The 24220-nt window shown below is 41.2% G+C and overlaps 1 protein-coding gene across 1 annotated transcript in view; it reads left to right on the plus strand.

The window, feature by feature from the left end:
* zmat4a (zinc finger, matrin-type 4a) overlaps nt 1-24220 on the plus strand; it is a 186767-nt gene that overhangs the window by 105441 nt on the left and 57106 nt on the right. Inside the window, exon 5 of the mRNA XM_056457848.1 lies at nt 23552-23776. Coding sequence (XP_056313823.1) covers nt 23552-23776 — 225 coding nt within the window. The remainder of the gene's footprint in view (nt 1-23551; nt 23777-24220) is intronic.

Raw genomic sequence — 24220 nt, forward strand, 5'->3', positions numbered from 1 at the left:
GGGTTTCAGTGAGAGTAAATCCGCCGCCCCCGGGCCGTGGACCTCTCGCTCCTCCACGCGCTCCATCCAAGCTTCAGGTGAAGAGAAGCGCTCCGTCCTTGGATGGTCGCTCTCTCACCTGATGACACCGGGGGTCAGATGTCCATCGCTGCATCGGAGGATGGGCTGTCATTGTCTGATGAGGATGCGAGCCCGCTCGCTCCCTCCCTCCGGGGTGGAGAGCGCGGCGTTAGCATCTAAAAAGCAGACATGATGGCCGTGCTTTCTCGGGCTGCTTCGGCCGTGGGTCTGGTGATGGTTTATCCCCCAGCCCCGCGGCCGGACCGACTAGATGGGTGTATGTGGAGGATATAAGGAGGCAAGACCTTCAAAGCCTCCCGTCCCCTTCTTCCCGGAAGTGCACAGTAAACTCACGCTGTCCTGAGGGCACTTTTTTCTGCCCGATCTGCGTGCGCTTCCATCCTCACCATCCTTGGAGGTTGGGCTGTCAAGGTCTGACGAGGATTCGAACCCGCTCGCTCCCTCCGGGACTTTGAGCGCGGCGTCGAATCCAGAAGCAGACTTTGCGGCTGTGCTTCCCCAGGCTGCTTCGGCCGTGGCTCTGGAGATGGTTTATCCCCCAGCTCCGCGGCCGGACCGATTAGAGGGGTGTGATGTGGAGGATGAAGGCGAGACCTTCTAAGCCTCCCCATCCCCTTCTTCCTGGTTGGGCACAGTAGGCTCACGCAGTGTGCTGCGTGCGCCTTCCCCCTCACCATGCACGCTATGGCCACCTACCAGCGCTACCAAGCGCAGGCGCTGGCCCGGCTGCGCGAGGATGGTTCTGACCCAGGACTGAGCATGCGCTCCGCACCGCAACCGACTATGCTCTTACAAAAAAAAAAAAAAAAAAAAAAGTCGGCTGTGTGTGCCCTGGGAAGGACGATGATCACATCCGTGATCCAGGAATGCCACCTCAGGCTAAACCTGGTGATGTGCGTGACGTTGACAAAGTTCGCTTTCTTAACTCACCCATTTCCCAGGCTGGCCTGTTCGGCGACACTGGCAGTGAATTCGCCCAGGAATTCACGCCGGTGAAAGAGCAGTCGGAGGCGATGGGCGAGGTCTCTATCGGCGGGATTGTATGACCGCTCCCCCCCGCCGAGCCATCCACATCCGCTGCTTTTTCGCCGAGGACGCCCGCCCGCAGCTTTGCTTCGCCGCCCCGCCTGCGCCTCCGGCCACGCGGCTGCGCCGAGCATCGCGCAGGCAACCAGCGTCCCCCGCCCAGGGCGCCGCTAAGTTCGGTAAAACGGACCGCGAAGCGTCCCTGAGGCGGGCCATCTGGGGAGGAGGGAATTTGCTCTTTCCCCGCTGGAGGGCGGGGCACGTTATTTAAAGGCGTAAAAAAAAAAAAAAAAAAACGCCATCAAAATCCTCAGTGAAAGAGCACTTTTCCCCTCCTCCAGATGTGACAGCCCGAACACTGCCAGTCTGGGACGCTATGCCTTCCAGCTCGCAGGATCGGTGCATTTCGCCAATGGCTCATGGAGCACGAGAGAACGGTCTCCTTTCTCTCCACTCCCAGCCCCTCTCCTGGAGTTTGAGTGCGAGACGAGAACATCTCCTCTCCTGCTCTCCTGTGGGACCCCAGCGCTCCCCGGATGAGCCCACTCACTCCACGCTGCCCCGCCGCTGGCACGTCAGCGATCGTGCGGGTGGGACCATTTGCGGGGGCTCTGCCTGCCTGGTTAGCGCGGGCCAGCCCATCGCAATGGCTCATCCATACGACCAGACTCGGCTATGCGATTCAGTTCGCTAAACGGCCTCCCAGGTTCACGGGCAACCAGGGTCAGTCCTGCGTCCGCCCCTGTCTTGCGAGAGGAGATTGCTGTCCTCCTGGCGAAGGATGCAATCGAGCCGGCCCTCCAGCCGAGATGGAGCGCGGGTTTTACAGCCCGCACTTCATCGTGCCCCCCCAAAAAAAAAAAAAAAAAAAAAGCGGTGGGCTACGGCCAATCCTATATCTGCACATTTTGAACCGCTGCCTTCACTGGCTGCGCTCCGAAATGCTTACGCAGATGCGCATCACGCAATGCGTTCGTCCTCAGGATTGGTTTGCAGCAATAGATCTGAAGGACGCGTATTTTCATATCTCCACACTTCCACGCCACCGGCAGTTTCTGCGGTTTGCGTTTGAAGGTCGAGCGTGGCAATACAAGGTCCTCCCCTTCGGGCTCTCTCTGTCTCCGCGAGTTTTCACCAAGCTCGCGGAGGGTGCCCTCGCGCCCCTTCGGCTCGCCGGCATCCGCACGCTCAATTATTTCGATGACTGGTTGATTTTTAGCCCACTCTCGGGAGCAATTGATTATGCACAGAGACAAGGTGCTCCGGCACCTCCGCCCGTTGGGGTTTCAGGTCAACCGAGAAAAGAGCAAGCTCGCCTCCGTGCAGAGCATCTCCTTTCTCTGGTTGGAGCTGGACTCGATCACTATGGAGGCGCGCCTCTCACGAGAGCGCGCCGAGGTAATGCTGAACTGTCTGAGAGAGTTTGACAGGAAAAAAAGTGGTCCCCCTGAAATTATTTCAGAGGCTCCTGGGGCATATGGCATCCGTAGCCGCGGCCACGCCGCTCGGATTGCTCCATATGAGACCACTACAGCATTGGCTTCACGATCGGGTCCCCAGACGCGCATGGCACGCGGGCACACACTGAGTGACTGTCACTGCGCTGTGTCACCGCACCCGCACCCCCTGGAAAGGACCCCTTCTTCCTACGGGCCAGTGTGCCCCTAGGTCAGGCGTCCAGGCAGGCTGTTGTTTCGGCAGATGCCTCCAGTATGGGGTGGGGGGCCGTGTGTAGCGGGCATGCTGCTGCGGACCTGTGGAGGGGAACCCAGCTGCATTGGCATATCAACTGCCTAGAGCTGTTGGCAGTGTTTCTCGCTCTGCGCCGCTTTTTACCGGTGCTGAGGGAGCAACACGTGCTGGTCAGGACGGACAGCACGGCCGCGGTAGCGTGTTCCATCCGGATGGGGGTATACGCTCCCGCTGCATGTCTCAGCTCGCTCGCCGTCTGCTCCTCTGGAGTCATACGCGGCTGAAGTCGCTGCTTGCTATTCACACCCCGGATGGGCTCAACCGTGCGGCCAACAGGCTCTCACGGCAGCTCCTTCCCCGGGAGAATGGCGACTCCACCCCGAGTCATGCGTAAGTATGCACTCCCCCCAGTGAGCCTACTCGCGCAGTTTCTGTGCAAGGTCAGGGAGGACGAGGGGCAGGTCTTGCTAGTTGCGCCCCTGGCCCAACCGGACCTGGATATCAGAACTCTCCCTCCTCGCGACGCCCCCCCTGGCGAGTCCCTTTGAGAGAGGACCTACTCTCTCAGGGACAGGGCACCATCTGGCACCCTCGCTTAGTTCTGTGGAACCTCCACGTGGGGTCCATAAGACGCGACGAGGAAGACTTAGGTAACCTACCGGTGGCGGTGGTTAATACCATCACTCAGGCTAGTGCACCCTCTACGAGGCATGCCTACGCCCTGGAGTGGAGTCTATTCACTGAGTGGTGCGCTTCTCGCCGAGAAGACCCCCGATCTTGCCAGATCAGTGTTGTGCTTTCTTTCCTTCAGGACAGGTGGAGCGAAGGCTGTCGCGCTCCACACTGAGGGTTTACGTGGCCGCCATCTCCGCTCATCATGATGCGTGGATGGCGGCACCATGGGGAGGCATAACCTCATCATCCAGTTCCTCAGAGGTGCTAGGCGGATGTTTCCACCCCGCCCCCCTCTCATACCCTCTTGAGATCTCGCGGTAGTGCTACGAGCCTACGTGGGGATCCCTTCGAACCACTCGACTCAGTATCCTTGAGATTTCTGTCCTTGAAGACAGCTCTGCTGGTCGTGTTGGCATCGGTTAAGAGGGTTAGGTACCTGGAGGCATTTTCGGTCAGTGACTCGTGCCTAGAATCCCGGCTATGTGCCCAAGGTTCCTACCACGCCGTTAACAATCAGGTAGTGAGCCTGCAAGCGCTGCCCGCGGAGGAGGCAGACCCAGCCCTTTCATTGTTGTGTCCTGATTCGCGCTTGCGAATATATGGGGACCACACTCAGAGCCTTAGATCCTCTGACCAGCTCTTTGTCCATTACAGTGGTCGGCAGATGGGAAGTGCCGTATCTAAACAGAGGTTGGCCCACTGGATAGTGGATGCCATCTCCCTCGCCTTTGGGCCAGGGTGAGCCGTGTCCCCCGGGGGTGAGAGCGCACTCCACTACGGAGCATCGCATCCTCCTGTGCGTTAGCACGCGGCGCCTCTCTGACAGACATTTGTAGAGCTACGGGTTGGGTGACACCCAATACATTTGCAATTTTACAATCTGCGAGTGGAGCCGGTTTCCTCAAGGGTATTAGGCAACCCTTGGTGATTGAGGAAACGATTCGGTTGAGGTGTCGAAACACGCTTGCTGCGCCACTCTCCCTAACCCGGAGATACGTGCGCTTTTTCAGCTTTGTCAGTTTAGTTCCCCATTTCTTTGGCGAACCCTGCAGAGTTCCTCCGAGGCCCCCAGCACCTGACTCAGCGGAGGAGTCAGGTGTTGGCCCGTTACGTTGTCGGCATGCCCGCTGGTCAGCCCGCGTTCTGGGTATAGGTGCCTGCTATGTGTGATCCCCGCTGGCGATCCCATATGTTCACTCAGCCACGGTATAGTCCCCCCTTCTAGGGCAGGCTCGTGTCTTCCCTCCCCGCTAACCATCCTTATGCAAGGACTCCCCATCTCTGGGCTAGTCCATAGGTTGTCACCAGGTCTCCCCTCTGGGTAACAGGTGAGCTCCGCAGCGTCCTCCCTATCGGGACTGAACGCTTTCCCAACGTACTGTCGTATCAAAAAGTGAGGGCCAGGGGACACGTTGGAAGACTGTGTCTCGGGGCGTTGTAGGTGCGCTCGCTCTACTGCGTGGCACACCCTTCGCCAGGGACGCAGTAAGGTTCTTTCGTTGTGGCGTTTTCCATAGATTTCCCCATAGTGGAAGTTTCCACATAGCATTGGAGTTCCCCATCCGAAGGGGAACGCTACGGTTACTAAAGTAACCCTTCGTTCCCCGAGGGGGGGAACGGAAATGCTATGTTCCTTCGCCACAACGATTGTCCCTTAGCTGTTGAGCGTGAAAGTCTCTTCAGCTAGAAAAGGATGTCGAGCATGGCACTGGCTGCGTCTTTATAGCATGACTGATTGTCATTGACGCCAGCTGTGCACGCTGACGCTGCCAACTCATTGGCATTTCATTGGCCCGTTTTTATACTCTTTCAGATGATTGGATTCTGACGAAATCCCCATAGTGGAAGTTTCCACATAGCATTTCCGTTCCCCCCCTCGGGGAACGAAGGGTTACTTTAGTAACCGTAGCGTTCTTTTTCATTCTTCTTTGAGTGCAAAAATAAGTTCAAAAAGGCTGAGTGACGATATACAGTTTTCCAACCATCTTACTCCCCACACTGCAGTAGGTTGTAAAGGTGTCACACTGCTCACATGTTGCCCTAAACACAACATCGATGGGGCCTGAGAAGGAGAAACGGTTTCATATTCTATAAGACGCGACACTGTTGCATGTCACATCATTACATTGTTTCAATTTGAGTCTCTAAAATCTCTCTGTGAGTGATAATACAGGATCGTACAGGGTTATTGTTTCGGATGTTAGTGTCCTCTCTGACCCCTGTTGAATAAGGCCTCGTTTACACTAATACGTTTTAGTTTTAAAGTGCATAAGTTTTTGCTACGGTTACGCCTTCCGTCCACATTACCTCAGAATTTACGAGCCCTGAAAACTGAGTTTTTCTGAACTCTAAAAAGGCCGTTTTCTATTTAAAAGGTTACTGCATCGTGTCAGTGTGGATGGGGGAAAATGGAAACTTCTGAAAATGGAGACGTGGCTGCAGACATCTGATTTTGCCTTTTTCCTCAATATTAAGAGCACAAATTTCAGTCTTGCATCCTTTTCTTAAGTTCAGACTTTACAAGTTTGATATGGAAAACAAACTCACGAGGACACGTTGGGTAAAAACAGTGTACTTTATCACCCTGGCTATGTTGTATCTTAACAATAAAATGGAAGCATGATACAGTATAAGGAACTGCCTGTTTTTCTTATATTAACTTAGCAGACATAAAAAATGTAGAGGCATCGTGTAGCTTCATATTTATATAACAGTCATCTTCACTGTTTGCATATTTATAGCAAAATCAGTTATAAGCAATCAGTCAATATGCAGAATCAGTGTATGTGGTTACATTAATATATTAACTTATCTTTGCGCTCAGCCAAAATGCGTAACCTGAGAACAAGTAATAAATTCAAAAGACCAAGATTCGTCAGCTCTACACAAGATGAAATAAATATCATGTTTAACAACTATAGTGAGATTAAATCCAGCGGAAGATCCTCAGTGGACAGTCCGACGTGCTCTCTTACCCGGGAAGGTTTGCTCAAAGCACCTGCTGACTGCCTGGAGCTCAGACGTTTGCATACGCTGCAGCGCATGCCAGTGTGTGTGTGTGTGTGTGTGTGTGGTCACATGATGTGCATTTTCAGCGATTATAGTGTGGATTGAGATCAGAAATGCTAGATGAAATGCCAGTGTGGATGTGAATCTTTTTCATTCTAAAACAGAATTTAAAACTAAAATGTATTAGTGTAAACAGGGCCTGAGAAACAAATCGGAGTGAAGAAATCACGTCAAAGAAGGCAGAGATCTTGAAAACACCCACAGTGTAATGTGCAATTGCTACAGACCAATGGTAGCTTAAAGGAACCAAACTAACTGCCCTAAAGGTTTGCTTCTGTTGAACTACCAAAACAAACTCAAAAATACCTTTATCTTGATTGAATTTTGCTTGAAATGAACTCATTTCAGTTTGTTCTTCAATTTCATTGAAGTCTACCGGGGCGTTTATTTGATGTGATTTGTATACCTGGCCTAAAATGCTATTTAAAATGATGTTTAAATACTAAGAGCTCTGTTAGAGAAGCCTGTGTGTGGCTGGAGGATCAGGGCAGGGCGTTTGAAAGAGCTGGACACTCTCATCCTTGCACTGCACATCAGTGCTCACCGCCTACTTGCCTACAGGGTAATTGACCTAAAAATAAGGCAGAAGACTGTGTGTATGTGCCTGTCTGCGACTTTATGAAAAGAGCCTTACAGAAGAATCCAACTGAAAGCGGTGTGTTTGAGAATGCTGTCGTCACGCTGTCTGCTTGTTTGTGTTTATGTCTGTGTTCATTCTTGCATTAGGTTTCTTTCATGGAGGGTTTTGTTGTGCATGTTGGGTTTCTGGCCTGTTCACAGCCCTATCACAGTGCAAGAATGTGGCCAAAATGAGCTGGAATCTGTCATTGATTGATTTGTAAGGTCTTACAAATTCTCTGTTTGCTGGACAATGTACAAAAGGGAAGTACAGTATGTACAGTAGAAAAATGCTTGGTGTGTCATTTTGATTTCAGCCAATGGGAAAAGAGCAAGACTAGAGTTGCCCTCAAATCCATTCAGCATCCATTAGTCACCAGCTTTCCTACTGGCTGTGCCTCCAAATACCCAATGTGTTTATTAATTACACTCTTCACTGGACAGCTGCGCCACATATGGCATAGTTTGGAGGCCCACCACATCATATCCAGTGTTTAGGATCAATTACACAATTCTAACGCTTGAGATGGAGCCACAGACCGTCTACTATGTGTGTCAAACCGATGTAATCTAATGGGCACACAAGCTGGTGGATGAAAGCCACTGTGTGTTCTCTGGCACACTTCATTCTGATTGGTCGCTGTTGTTCTCCATAGCAACACAATATCGCTGGCCACTCATCTAGGGAACCTTTGTAGTAAATAAACACTTAATGAACAGGTTTGATCTGGAGTCCTATGATCTCACAAATTGTGTCAATTTATTAGCTATGAACTTATGTGATTTACAGTTGGTATAATCTTTTTTTGTTGTTTATATATTATATAATTTATTTATTAAATATATATATATATATATATATATATATATATATATATATATATATATATATATATATATGAAGAGTTCAGATGCAAAAACCTCTAAATACCATCTGAAATGTTCTCCTAAAATGAAAATTTTTCTCAGCCTCCTATGTTTATGTTCAGTTATTTAACTTCAAAGGCAATGAAAAGAAATGTCACTATAAAAGTAAAATTACTGAGCCTACACATAGGAGTCAAAGAAAAATGCTAATTTTAGAAGAAAATATCAAATGGCTTTTAGAGATTTTTGCATCAGAACTCTTCATACACACACACACACAAATACACACACACACACACAGACACACACCCACCAGTGGTAATATACAGCCACATCGCACTGCTACGAGTGTGAAATTGCGTTTATACATGTGTTTATATAAAAAAGAAAATAAAACACAGAGAGTCTCAAAACCCTTTTGTATGAGGAACTGCTTTCTTCTGCCATTCCTTCACATCTGCAGCTAATGGTCAGAACAGCAGAAACTGTTACTCATTCACTAACATCACTTAAGAGCTAGTGTTTGAATGATTCTCTAGTGTAATGTCTAAAGTGATGAAAAAACAGGTGATTTTTCTCACATTTTAAGATTATAAGGCTGAACGGCATGAAATGCCTATTTTTCTCTTAGGGCTTATTAAGCAGTCTCTGTCACCATCTTGTGGATGAACATAGTCAACTGTCTTTGCTCAAATACAGGCTAATGGCCGCCGACGCGCTGTATCTCAGAAATTATAAATATTTAGAATAGGCACTATCCTTACAAATAAATGCATAGTTGCAATCTAAACAACTATGTTCTCGACCAAAAAAGCCTCAAAAGTACATTATGTTGTCCAGCAGCAGCAATATTTGTCAAGCTGTAGAACTGTTGTGAAATAAATAAATAAATAAAAAATAATAATAATAAAAAAATTAAAATAAAAATAAACTATATATATATATATATATATATATATATATATATATATATATATATAGTGCATTTAATTAATTTAACGATCATATAAATTTTATTATTCTAATGAATTAATAATCATTTTACTAATATTCTAAATATGGTTTATATATATATATATAATAGTAATTGATAAAATATAATAATTTTATTTAAATTTTTGTATGGTTTATTATTAGAATAACCCCAATGGCAGGGGACCAAATTGCTGTATTTTCCAATAAAATATGATTGTACAATAATCCATCTACCTTGCGGTGCATATTTAATGACATCTTGTGTTTCAGTGTTAACTTAAAATCCAGAAGATCAGCCTTTTCGCAATCTGATTTTCAATGCAGGTCTATGTAGCATATCTAGCTTAAAATAAATGACCACTGTAGACTTGTTTTTGCTTTGCTCTCTTTCCCTCTTCTTGTTTCTCCCATGTTTTCTGTCACTGACTGATGCCATCATTAGCAGTGCCATCTGCGTCTGATGGCGAGAGACAGACTAGGCTTGTGTCCCACTCAGAGACCATCAATCCCTCTGACATGTGGCATACTGACTGAGACAGACCCGCTGAAGCCCAGAGAGCACTTCTCTTTAAACTCCATAAGCTTTCCAGTGCCCTGACAATCTGAAGACAACATGAAAACATGTTGCAGGGCCACTTTGATATGTATTCACAGTAATCGTGGGGAGCAGCTGTGGCCTAATAGTTAGGGTGCTGGTTAGGGAGTTGGACTTGTGATCCAAAGGTTGCAGGTTCACATCGCTGTTCCAGCAGAGTTTGTATCATATGTTGAGGGAGTAAATAACCAGCGCTCAGTTCCATCCTCAATACCATGGCGGAGGAGATTCTCTTGATAAAAGCATCTGCTAAATGTAACCAAAAATTGCTGAACTCAAAGACCTGCACAGTGAAACATAATCTGGTTCAAAACATGCTAACCTCTTAGAAAGGTAGCTGATGTTGGTTATATATAAACAAATATGTATAGCATTTTGATTCGAAATGTAGATTTAATGATGCTATAATCAATATTACTATACTTAACGTGTGTTTGTATCATAGACAAGTATAAAATTCACAAATTTTCACTAACTAAGAGGTTAATTAAATTTCCATGAAATCTAATAAACAAAAAAGCCACAGTATTGCTTGTATATAAATAATATAATATCAGAATAATATGTTATATTAATAACAAAAAATAATAAAATAAATACATATCATTACATTGATTTTAGCTTGATATCATTGAATAGCATAAGTTTAATAGCCACTATGAGGTATAAATACCATAATAATGATATGCCTCATTGTTTTACCTCAACAGCCAATGAAATTACCCTTCATTCATGCTTCAGCACAGCATTGTTTATGCTACCATCATCAGAGCATTTTTCAGATACCATTCTCCACTCCAGCTCAACTCCGCTGTACATACAGTATCTGCTACAGGGGTTACATGTATTTTATGCTTGCAGCAACAGGGTTATTTTCTCTGACAGCATGTCTATGAATATATTGGCAGTAGCAAATCACGAAACTTGCTCTGCACCAATAATCAAAGCAGCAGCAGCAGCAGCAGCACAGCAGATCTATTGCACAAAGACCAAACATGTTGCAATATACATTTTCATTACCATATAATTTTACAGAGTTATTGTGACAGAAAATTAATAAGAAACTGAAAACATATAGAATTTTTTAAAAATCAAGGTTTAAAAAGCAAATGACACAAATACTGCTTAATGATGATGACTATAAGAAACGAGCACATATTGTGTAATGGGTGTGAATTATTCGCTGCATTATGTGTGTAAATAAAACCAGGCCATTCACATTCAGGCCCTTATTGATTTCTGTGTAACACACATAAGTGACATGGCTGAGTGAAACCACTGACCTGAGTCCAGCTCATCTCATGGGAAACACCATTGTTTCTGCCAGAGACTGTATCAGCCACTAACACAAAACATCCAGTCTTTTCTCCCCATCCTCCTCTATATTAGGAAGACGAATGGCAAACCACTGGAAGGCTGCATACATTGACCTACTGTACATGTATATTTGTTTGTTTACACATGACATTGGAAGCAACTACATTCGTCTTGTCTAATTGGTTTGCAGTTATATGCAACACTTTATCCTACTATCTATCTATATATATATATATATATATATATATATATATATATATATATATATATATATATATATATATATATATATATATATATATATATATCTTATTCTAATTATATATATATATATATATATATATATATATATATATATATATAATTTTTTTTATATTTTTAAAGTGATATTTAAAAGCAGTTTTTTTTAAATATTATTATGAAACATATACAGTGCCTATAGAAAATCACAATATCCCTTTGAAATAATTACTTTATCATACAGCCTGAAATCAAATCCGATTCCAAATAACTTTTCCAGCCTCCAGAAGGTTTTTGTAGCCTTCTCCTAACCTGTGCCTTTCCACAACTTTTTCCTGGAGGTCTTTTGATGAAGCTAAATGATAGATTCTTGCTTAATAAGTAGTAAAATATTATGTACTGTCATCATGGCAAAAACACAAAAATGAGCTAATAGAAATTCATTATTAAATCCGTTATGTTTAAAGGGGTGGTCCACTATGATATCACAAATGCTTCAGGTTATGCGCACACCACGCAGCGAAGGGGCATGGTCAGAGGCATTGTAATGTTATAGCAGAAAAAGCTCAAATGCTGTACAAACGCTGCTATTTCCACCGAGCTTGTTCTGTTTCTGTATTTGGGGCTTTCAAAGGACGTGACACAAAGAGAGAAGAGCTTACAATTATGTCCCAGATAATTATTAAAAAATATATAGCTACTGTAGCATTTGACAAAGGACAGCTTCCAGAATCTCTCCCAGTTCAGTGCTGGATTCGGCTAAAAACTCCTCAAAGAAGGAACAGTTTCAACTATGATAAAAGAAACTGTGGATTGTGAGTCACAACCTGTAAGTACTTTGTTTGTTAAAATTGATCTATTACATGCAGAGTTTTTAGCGTTAATGGTAAGTTGTATCAAGGACGTAAAACAAGGATGTAAACAAAGGGAAATGTTGCCTTGAACCATTAACAATTTAGCTGAATATTCATATTTATCCATCAAACCCCTGTAAACAGCCACAATTTTCAGCACTGCTGTAGTCTCTTTATGAGGCCGCTTTCTGTGCATTCTACATCTCAAATAACAAGCTCACAAAAAATATGTGAACTTTTCATATTACTTACACATGCTTATAACTCGAATATTTGAGAAAGACACTTGTCAGATTTTATTTTAGAGAGCAGACGTGAGGTTCAGCTGTGTCCTCTTCATTTTCTGTCTGATTCAGGCTCAAACTGTTATGGCTAACAGCTACTTTGACTGACAGAATTTACTGTACACAGCAGAGCCAAAGCATGCGCTTGTAGAGTCGTGGCGCATCCTGGTGACGTGGAGCCGATCCACGATCACAGCACATTATGTTAGCTGACCAATCAGAGCCTCTTGAGGGTGGGCTTTTGGAAGAGCTAGGAAATATGATAGTGGTTTTTATGTTAGCTGAGTAGCAGTATATAATTAAGATAAGAAATATGAAAAAACAATGTGATTTTCTACAAATGAAGCATGAGCACATTGCTTTGCATCTTATAAACACAACCAAGCCTTAAAAATAGACTGTGGACCACCCCTTTAAAAATGAGTTTATAGCATACATAAACAGTTTCTCTCAAACAGCACTTACTAAATATTTGAAAAAGAATAATAAATTGAAAGTAGGGCTAATAATTTTGACTCCTATTGTATGTCATCTCTAAATAATGCATCATTTGCACATTTAAAGGACATTTCAGAAAATGTGTAATACAAAAATAATGTTTGCAATTCTAAATACCTTGGAAAATATGGTGATAACTATCAGTATTTTTTTACCCTGTTCACCTGCAGATGTGTAAGACTTGCCTTAAGATTTTATTTGTATTTATTAATTTGTAAACTTCAATTGTAAAAAAAAAAATCACATAAATGTTCAGAATTCGCTGCTTATATATGATGCAGGAAACAGGATGAGATTCAGCAGTGAGAAAATCATGCAGAAACTTCAGTACGGACTTTTTTTCAGGGAGGAAAGCGGATAACTGCAAGGATTTAAAAATGAGAAAAAAAACCCTTTGATCCTGTTCTGCTTGATCCAGAAACGGAATCTCTCAAACTAAATACCTTCATTGCATTAGGATACCATTCTTTGTGAAATGCACATTCTGTGTTTCATGCAATTTTCTGTGTGCTAAAGCTGTTTACATGGCTTGCATGGGATGTGCATTTTAAGGAAATATAATATGAATTCCCCAATGAGCAAGAATGTTAAAAAGACCACATTTTAAATGAATGTACACTTTTGTACATTTAAGATTCCCTTTTGTACTTTTAAGGTACTGTGATATGCTTTTTATGCATTAATAGGTACCTTTAATGATCTGTTTGGAACAAAAATGTACCTTTTGAAAAGGTACCACCCCAGTGACAGATTTTGTACCTTTATTTTTCAGAGTATTTATTTAGGAATATTTTGGCATTTCATTATGTTTTCTACGTTTAAAACCTGCATTAAATGGATATTGATTTACAGTTTATAATTGTGTATAACATGACAATATATGGTTCAAGGACAATAGGAACATCAAATCAAAAAATTATTTACATTTCAATTAATTTGCTAATGTATTCATTAATTGATCTGTACATCATAAAATGTTTCTTTTTTATGTTTGTGTGTGTTTGGTTTAAAAGCTTATGAGAGATTTATGTACTAAAAAATCTTGTCAGATATATTTTAAAGCATAATCATTTGATGACATGTTAAAAGACTCAGATTTCAGCTACAAAATAGTATGAATCATATTAATTTCATATTAATATGATTGAATCATATTATTGTGAATCATATTAATTTTCATTTAAAGCCATTATACTTTGGAACTATCATATAAAACAATTGAGCAATGTAAGCATAGCAGTGGTCCAAATGTATTTACAGTTTTAGATTATTAATTTCCATAGCTTCTGAGAATCTAAAAAGGTCCACATATTGATACAAATGCTATGACAGCTGTGTTAACATTAGTTATGACTGTACAGCCTCTTTGATGGCAAGCAAGAACTGTTCATTGGCAAGGCACTGAAAATATTCCTCAGAGATTTGGGTCCATATTGACCTGATAGCATCATGCAGTTGCTGCAGATTTGTCAGCTGCACTTCCATGATGTGAACCTCCTGTTCCACCACAACCCAAAGGTGCTCTATTGGATTGCTTTCTGGTGACTGGAGGCCATTTGAGTACAGTGAACTCATTATCATGTTCAAGAAACCATTCTGAGATGATTCGATCTTTATGACATGGCACATTATCCTGCTGAAAGTAGCCATCAGAAGATGGGTACACCATGGTCATGAAGGGATGGAGATGGTCAGCAACAATACTCAGGTAGGCTGTGGTGTTGACATGATGCTCAATTGGTATAATTGGCCCAAAGTGTGCCAAGAAAATACCCCCCACACCATTACACCACCACCACCAGCCTGAACCGTTGATACAAGGCAATTCTGACCCTACTATCCGAATGTTGCAGCGGAAATCGAGATTCATTAGACCAGGCAACATTTTTTCAATCTTCTATTGTCCAATTTTGGTGAGCCTGTGCGAATTGTAGCCTCAATTTCCTGTTAGCTGACAGGAGTGGCACCTGGTGTGGTCTTCTGCTGCTGTAGCCCATCAGCCTCAAGGTTAGACGTGTTTTGCATTCAGAGATGCTCTTTTGCATACCTTGGTTATAATGAGTGGTTATTTGAATTACTGTTGCCTTTCTATCAGCCGGAACCAGTCTGGCCATTGTCCTCTGACCTCTGGCATCAACAAGGCATTTTGCCTTTGATTAACAGTTTCTGAATCACTCAGACCAGCCCGTTTGGCACCAACAACCATGCCACGTTCAAAGTCACTTAAATCACCTTTCTTCCCCATTCTGATGCTTGGTTTGAACTGCAGCAGATCATCTTGACCATGTCTACATGCATAAGTGCATTGCTGTAAAGAAATTTGCATTAACAATTAGTTTGACAAGTGTACCTAATAAAGTGGCCGGTGAGTGTTTGTTATATCTGAAGGATAATGGACAATTATTCAGCCTTTTTTCACATTTTATTTTCACATCAGTGTAAAGGGCACAATTACTAACATTTTATAAAAAACAGAATTGAGTTTTTAGATGAGAATTATTGATTGTTTATAAACAAGTTATTCAGTAGCATTCAATGATTTCCATTTTTATGGTTGCTTAGATAATGTGAAAGCAGCAGAAACCCCATAACATGTCTTGTAGAATCGATGCTTGACAACATCATTTACAAATTCATACACACCCCTGTTGCTTTCATGTTTGTTTATTAAATATATCAAACGTGATAAAAAATAAATGCGATACAAGTGGGTGTATTCAGACGTACACTGACATGCAACAATTGTCGCACCAGAACACTGAGTTCTTCTGAGATGAATCTTGTGCAGGTATTACGCTTGGGTGAATGATCTCCTAGAAAGTCCCTCTCCATCTTTATGTCACCCAAATCCAGCAGCTGTCTTTGTGCCTGCAGTAAATCTCCTGATAGATGACTCTTCCCTTATTGCCTAAACTGTCACCTGGAATTACCTGAAGTTTCTCTGTTATTTCCTCCCACAGAATCTCATTAATGTTTCAAATCTCCTGCCTGCCGGTGTCACAGTATTGTTTTGTTATTAAGAAGACATGAAACACATTGACACTGAATCTTTTCCACCGCTGCAGTGGCCATGAACTGACATTTTTTTTAATGAATTATATTTGTGTGTGTGTGGAGTTTTGAGTAACTCCATTGTGAATGTTTATATTTTACACCAGCGTTCTTGACTTGCTGTCCCGTCCTCTGTTCCTTATTCCATTTTTGTTATATATAGCGTGTCTCCTTAACCAGAGATGCTCGGGAGTCTTCTAAGTGATTTTAAAGTGCTTTTATGCTGCAGCAGGCAAAGGGCAGGAAATGAATGGAGGCATGGAGGTGGATCTGCCTTTCGGGGATCAAACATGCTCATCGCTCCTCCCTGAGCATGAGAATAAGGAGACCCGGTTGGGGAGTGAACCGAACGCTGCTAATGATACACTAAAATCATGTAAAACAGCGGGTTTCATGTCTAAAAAGGGAACGAAGAGCGAGGGTTATGAACGAGTTTGTGGCCACCCTGGTGACCATGAGAGCATTAAGTAAAACTGTGATAACGGTAATGAATGACTTTAGTGTCACAGGCCTGTGGCACCAGATTTAATTTAGGCAATACAGAAGGACTGCTCAGGCAGAAGTCTGGATGCAGTAATTACATTGGGCGAGACAGTGGCATTATGGGAAGACTAGTGAATGGGGTTATTGGGGACATTTCCTTATCTCTTTTGTAGTTGCTCAGAGTTTCTGCTAATATGCTTTAATATGCCTAGTGAATCACTGTGGGTTATTTCTGGAAGGATTTCACATCCCCAAATTGTCCAAAAGTGATGTCCGGATGATAGGGTTATGCAAATTTTCTTTTAATTATACAATGGCCAGATTCTACTACAGGTAGAGGGTCTTGTCTGGTGTGGCAATACTGGACCTGCATAAATAGGAGTTATTTTAGCGAAGATATTGCAATATGCGCATCCACAATATTTACATTGTAGCATCTGCAATGTTTCAGGATTAGAAGACTATCGGGCACAACAGTTCAGAACATGTGATTTGTGGAGGTATTGCAAAGTTTATCCAAAACAGAGTGAAAGTTTATTAATTATAGGAGTTTTGAGGCCTGTTTAGTATTTCAAGCAAGTTTAAAGCAGGGATTTTCAAACTTTTCAGCTCATGACCCACAAAATAACAATTGCAGTGACTCGCGACCCCTACTATCCTTGAAGGTGGTAATAAACATACAAACATTGCACACAATGGTGCACACACACCTAAACTATATAAACAGGCCTATTGACAACACAAAAAAGTGCAACAGTCTAACAACCATATAATTTTTTATAGACATTATTCGTTTGTTTCATTTAATATTCACCTCACTTAATGAGAATGGTGGGCACAATGTTTACAGCACAAAACTATTGTTGGGTTTAAATTTGGAGACTGCCACTTGGAGCCTCTATGTTCAGTCGTGTACTTGAGTGCCATAAATGTGTCAAAGTTTAACATTGTGCCGTAAAATCAATCTACTGCAACTAACACTATTGCGGTGTCATTAATCTAGCATAATAACCCCAGGGGTCACAATCCAATGAAAAAAGAATTGAAAGGCTGGTGACTTTTTATTTGCATGTTACTATTTTTTAATAAATAAAGTTTTATTGAATTATTAAAATGAAGATTTTTTTTTTTTTGCATTTGGTTATTCAATTTCTGTACCTGAATATTATTTGACTACCCTGAAAACAATAAATCACTGTTAATTTCATTTATATTTATATATGTATCGGATTTATTATATTTTGTTTTATCCTTTCCCCTCAAAATCATTTCAATTAAAAGTGATTTCTTTCCAAATAGAGATACTCAAGTCATCTCTGTTAATATATTTCACAAAAACCAAAACAAAATACTGCAATGTCAGTTAGCCCTAGTTATAAACCACCTAATTTAAGTTCTGGGTAACATATGGACAAACACAGCACTAAGTTGATTTAAGCAATCTGGTTGGGTTGAATTTAATGATTCACCAAATGTTTGGCTTCCCAAAATTGTGTCATTTTTGGCTTTGGTTTGTTTTTTTATTAATCATTAGTTTTCTTTTCGGCTTAGTCCCTTTTATTAATCAGGGGTTGCCACAGCGGAATGAACTGCCAAATTATCCAGCATATGTTTTACGCAGCGAATGCCCTTACAGCTGCAACCCATCACTGGGAAACATCCATACAAACTCATTCACACACATACAATACGGACAACTTAGTTTACCCTGTTCACCTATAGCGCATGTCTTTGGACTGTGGGGGAAACCGGAGCACCCTGAGGAAACCCATGCGAACACTGGGAGAACATGCAAACCCCACACAGAAATGCCAACTGACCCAGCTGAGGCTAAAACCAGCAACCTTCTTGCTGTGAGGTGACAGCGCTGCACTGTCGCCACTGTGCTGATGTTTTTTTATTATTAGTAACCTATAATTAATATAAGTTATTGAGTTACATTTTAAAAAGTCTTAACAAATCATTTTCAGTTTCAATTTTCAGCCAAGTCCATCCAGAATTTTCATTTCAGTGCATTTCTGTTATTATTATTATTTTTAAATAAATGTTCCTTGCAGCATATTAGTATGATTAGATCGTGTGATACTGAAGACCGCATTGAGATAAAAATGATAAAACAAAACATTAACATTAAACACTGTGTCAGAGACGGTATAGGTTTTGTGTTTGTTTACTAGTAACTAGATACTTTACTATTTTTTTTTCCTTTTGATGGAAGTCATTTTGCAAACCCGTGAGCTTGTAAATCAATACTCCAATGTTCAATGCACAATTCGGCTATTATCCATGTATTATACTGCAAGCCTCTTGTCACATACTCTAAAAACTGAAGCCTTAAGGGAACTTCAGGGAGTTTTATGAATCACATATTACATCCGTTATTTTCCTGTCACTTTTGCTACATTTGTATTTGCCTGTTGTGCTTTTAACATGTTGTTTGTCAACGCAACCTTTGCTCTTATTTTAAAACAGCTAAGCTGTGCCACACATAAAAATGCTTATGTAAATGTCCTATAGGAAGAGGTGTGACTAATTAATTTATTGGATTTAATGCAAATGTGTTTCCTAGTGCCACACACTGATAGGCCCTGCAATAAACAATATTTCTTTACAGAGGATGATGGTCATTTAAAAATAAACTAGATTAAGCTTCACTGAAATGAAGTTGCTTGCTCATGTACTGTCGCCCTCTCTCGTGGCAGCTCATTTATCCTCTTTAAATTTTCATCTAGTGTAGCATTTTAATTTATGGTATCAAGATTTATATTTTTGCCGCAGTGTTTGTTAATTGCCTAAATTAAATTTTGTGTCCCAACTAAAGCGTGCATTATACTTTTATCAACCCCTCTGGAAAGCAAGCAACGAAGAGAGAAAAACAGATTGAAGGAATAATGCGCGGGTTTTGGCAGGGTATAAATTTCTTGGCACAACAAGAGTACTTTCAAACACATCTCTTGTTCACGGTTGTCCTAGTTTTTATAAATATTCTAATAAATCAAAGCTTGGTAGGAAGCCTGTGGAGTCTCTGTGGCCTTTGTTTTAGCTTGTGCAGTCACTACTAATGTAGTTTATGTATATATAGCATTGCATATATATAGCTTTAGATCCGGTTCTCTATGTGCTGAATTGGAGCAGTCAGTGCAAATGTGAACACACTGTCAAAGATAGTGGGTCAGTTCACTCTCAACCCTTAATGACACCTTTGAACATTGACAAACACGGACACAAAGTGGCCCATTCTCTCCAATTATCTCCTCTGCCAAATAATAGGATGTGATGTCGGTGCTGAGCAGAGCTTTTGTATGCATTGTCTATGGCAGAGCGGAGAGGCACTGAGGTGTTAAAACTGATTGTTAGGCCCGGCGTTAGGATTCTCTGGTGTGTTTTGTGTTTATTCTTTCTGTTCGGTGGTGATGCTGCCAGCCATGCATATGGAAGCATGCAGTAAATGAGAAAAAACGTGGCGTTTGTGTGTGCTTGTTTGTATGTGGGTCAGCCTCAGGACTGTCAAACACAATGCAAATTTCACCTTCCTGTTAAAGACAATGACAATTGCTTATTAGATATGCAGCAGATAATCCCAGTAACCGTGACAGATAATCCCAAGTGTTTTTTTTTATTCTAGTAGATTATAACTAGTGATGAACACAAAAAAATACTTGTGTTTGTCTTATTGAGTTTTCCCAAGCAGTAAAATGAACTTAACAATACAGTTAGGTCCATGAATATTTGGACATCGACACAATTCTAACATTTTCGGCTCTATACACCAACACAATGGATTTGAATAAAACGAACAAGATGTGATTTAACTGCAGACTGTCAGCTTTAATTTGAGGGTATTTACATCCAAATCAGTTGAACGCTGTAGGAATTACAACAGTTTGCATATGTGCCTCCCAGTTGTTAAGGGTCCAAAAGTAATTGGGCAATTGGCTTCTAAACTATCCCATGGCCAGGTGTGTGTTATTCCCTCATTACCCTAATTACAATGAGCAGATAAAAGGTCCAGAGTTCATTTCATGTGTGCTGTTTGCATTTGGAGTCTTTTACTGTCAACTCTCAAGATGAGATCCAATGAGCTGTCACTATCAGTCAAGCAAGCCATCATTAGGCTGAAGAAACTAAACCAACCCATCAGAGAGATAGCAAAAACATTAGGTGTGGCTAAAACAACTGTTTAGAACCTTCTTAAAAAGAAAGAATGCACCAGTGAGCTCAGAAACACCTAATACCGGAAGACCACGGAAACAACTGTGGTGAATGACCAAAGAATTCTTTCCCTGGTGAATAAAACACCTTTCACAACAGTTGGCCAGATCAAAAACACTCTTCAGGAGGTAGGTGTTTGTGTGTCAGAGACAACAATCAAGAGATGACTACACCAGAGTGAATACAGAGGGTTCACCACAAGATGTAAACCATTGGTGAGCCTCAAAAACAGGAAGGTCGGATTAGAGTTCTAAAAAGCCTTCACAGTGCTGAAACAACATCCTATGGACAGATGAGACCAAGATCAACTTGTACCAGAGTGATGGGAAGAGAAGAGTATGAAGAAGTAAAGGAACTGCTCATGATCCTAAGCAGTGAAGCATGGTGGTAGTAGTAACATGGCATGGGCTTGTATGGCTGCCATTGGAACTGGTTCTCTTGTATTTATTGATGATGTGACTGTTGACAAAAGCAGCAGGATAAATTCTGAAGTGTTTCAAGCAATATTTTCTGCTCACATTAAGCCAAATACTTTAGAACTCATTGGACGGCGCTTCACAGTGTTGGAGAATGACCCACAGTATACTGCAAAAGCAACCAAAAAGTTTTTGAAGGGAAAGAAGTGTAATGTTATGCAATGGCCAAGTCAATCACCTGACCTAAATCCAATTAAGCATGCATTTCACTTGCTAAAGACAAAACTGAAGGGAAAATGCCCCAACTGAAGACAGTGGCTGTAGAGGCCTGGCAGAGCACCTCCAGTTATGAAACCCAGCGTCTTGTGATGTCAATACATTCCAGACTTCCGGCTGTAATTGACTGCAAAGGATTTGCAACCAAGTATTAAAAAGTGAAAGTTTGATCTATGATTATTATTCTGTCCAATTACTTTTGGTCCCTTAACAAGTGAGAGGCACATATGCAAACTGTTGTAATTCCTACAGCGTTCACCTGATTTGGATGTAAATATCCTTAATATCCTTAAATTAAAGCTGACAGTCTGCAGTTAAAGCACATCTTGTTCGTTTCATTTCAAATACGTTGTGTTGGTGTATAGAGCCATAAATGTTAGAATTGTGTGGATGTCCAAATATTTATGGACCTAACTTTATATATATATATATATATATATATATATATATATATAATTTTATTTTATTTATTTTTTTAATGTGAGTCTTTCTTTTGGTTTCTGAACATGCACTTATGGAGACAGATGTCCAAAAATCCCCAAGCTATCTGGATTGCAACCAGAATACTAAATCATGCTCTTCAAATGCCAAATGAGTGTAAAACTTGGCTTTGGCAAGTAAATAAAGCAACATTTTTATTGTTTGAGTGGTAATTTGATGTCAAATCGCAGTATTATATGCTTAAGGACTGCTAGTCTGCTCCTCGTGATGCAAGTAATGTAGCTGAGCTATTCGAATCAAAGCAGTGAAAACAGCAAAGCTTTATTCCCAACCCTTTTTTGTTTATCTAGGTCTACCATGACTAAAGGCATTTTTATTCCCTGTTGTGACAAATGTGCAGAATATTCCTCACATTAAGCATCCAAAACAGCAATAAGAGAGACAAAAATTACAATTTTGGGGCATATTTAGTTCACTGAGAAATAGAGACGGCACTGTTGCAAGTGACATCCTGCCATTTTTATCCAAAATCAGATGCACTCATTCAAATGATTGAAAAAAGGAGATTTGAAATGCTTTTGAAAGTTTCTTACCCTCACCAAAATTATATTTTGCATTATCAGTAACTAAAATAGAGTAAAAATTGTACTATCATGAAATATCATTAAAAGTTTATATTTATGTTTTAAAATGTATAACTTATCCCTGTGATGGCAAAGCTGTATTTTCAGTTTCACATCACATAATCTTTAAGAATTCAAAATTCTTCTTCATGTCAGTCACATTTCACATTTTTATTTCATGTTTTATAGTTATTTTTCAAGATTGTATGACTATCTATGAGGTTTATATACAGTCAAGCTCGAAATTATTCATATCCTATATAGTCAAGCCCAAAGTATTCATACCTCTGGGGTACGATTAATTTCAGGCTTGTCTGTATATGCTTTATATAGAGTATACATATCTGTATATGCACTCACCGACACTTTTTCTGAGCATTCTGAAAACCCTAGAGATGGCGAGATCTCCGTGTAGAAAATCCCAGCAGTTTCTGAAATACTCAGACCAGCCTGTCTGGCACCAACAACCATGCCACATTCAAAGTCACTTAAATCACCTTTCTTCTCCATTCTGATGCTCAGTTTGAACTGCAGCAGATTGTCTTGACCATGTCTACATGCCTAAATGCATTGAGTTGCTGACATAAGATCGGCTGATTAGAAATTTGCGTTAACAAGCAGTTGAACAGGTGTACCTAATAAAGTGGCCAGTCATTGTATGTATGGCAGTGAACATAAGTTTCATGTACACAATTTAAAGAAAAAACATCACAAAAATCTTAATATATGACTAAATCAATTTGAGAAAAATGTCAAATATAATCAAATAATTCCAAGGTGTCAATTAATTTCAAATTAAAAATTACTTTGAAATGCAGTTTTGTGTCCAGCTATAAATAATTATGACTGGTAAGTTCTATCAGTGTGTCTCTAAAAAAAAAAGAAATCAGTAGACAAAAAATACAGAGAGTGGAAATATGGATACAGAAATAAGTCATCTCCTGCGACCTGCCGTGAATCTCTCAACCTAATATTTAAGGATGCATCCCACAGAGCGCAGGATCTCTGCCATCACTTAAAGTTTTTCTATAGCAATATGCAGAATTTATCATCTTGTCCCCAGTTGCCAAACTTTTGTAAACTTTCCAAATAAAGTTTTCCATTATACAGTATTTTGCTGTTGCACTCAATTCTGAGGTCTTAAACATATGCAGTAAACTGCACAAAATTATTATTCCATTATACAGTATATCATATGTGCAGTAAGTCTATTATTATATATAATATATCATCTGCTCTGTTGTTGTTGTTTCCTTAGAGGTGCCACCTAGTCCTGTGAAAACAGCCTCGTCAGAAGTCTCACCTGTGAGCTCGGGCCGTCAGCACCGGGACTCTGACCGCTACTGTCAGCTCTGTAACGCGTGGTTCAACAACCCTGGAATGGCACAGCAACACTACGATGGCAAAAAGCACAAGAAGAATGCAGCACGGGCAGATCTGCTGGAACAACTAGGGAAAACTTTAGACATGGGAGAAATGAAAGGTACATACTCCTCAAGCCTCTTTTAAAAGCTGTTTATGGTTACATGATTAGTTTTGCCGTCGGTTCATTAGAATGCTGAGGCACTGATATGAGCGAGAAAAGATGTGTATTGCTGTAGTGTCCTGCAGGCCTTTGAGGGAAATGAGAATGTTGATGATAATGGTCAGTGCGGCTGTCTAGAAATGTACTGGTTGTGTGAAAGTACACACTGTGTGTCGTATAATTAGACTTGAATCTTCTAGGTGTGATTCCATTATATGATAATTAGGGTTTATAGAAAATGGGATGAATACATGTAAATACAGTGTTTTCCCTTTTGCAGAAACTGTTGTTATACACACACACACACACACGCACACACACACACACACACACACACACACACACACACACACACACACACACATACACACACAAATGTAGCTGTCATTCTGTAATGCAAAT

Source organism: Danio aesculapii, chromosome 5 (assembly GCF_903798145.1).
Source record: "Danio aesculapii chromosome 5, fDanAes4.1, whole genome shotgun sequence".
Classification (NCBI taxonomy): domain Eukaryota; kingdom Metazoa; phylum Chordata; class Actinopteri; order Cypriniformes; family Danionidae; genus Danio; species Danio aesculapii.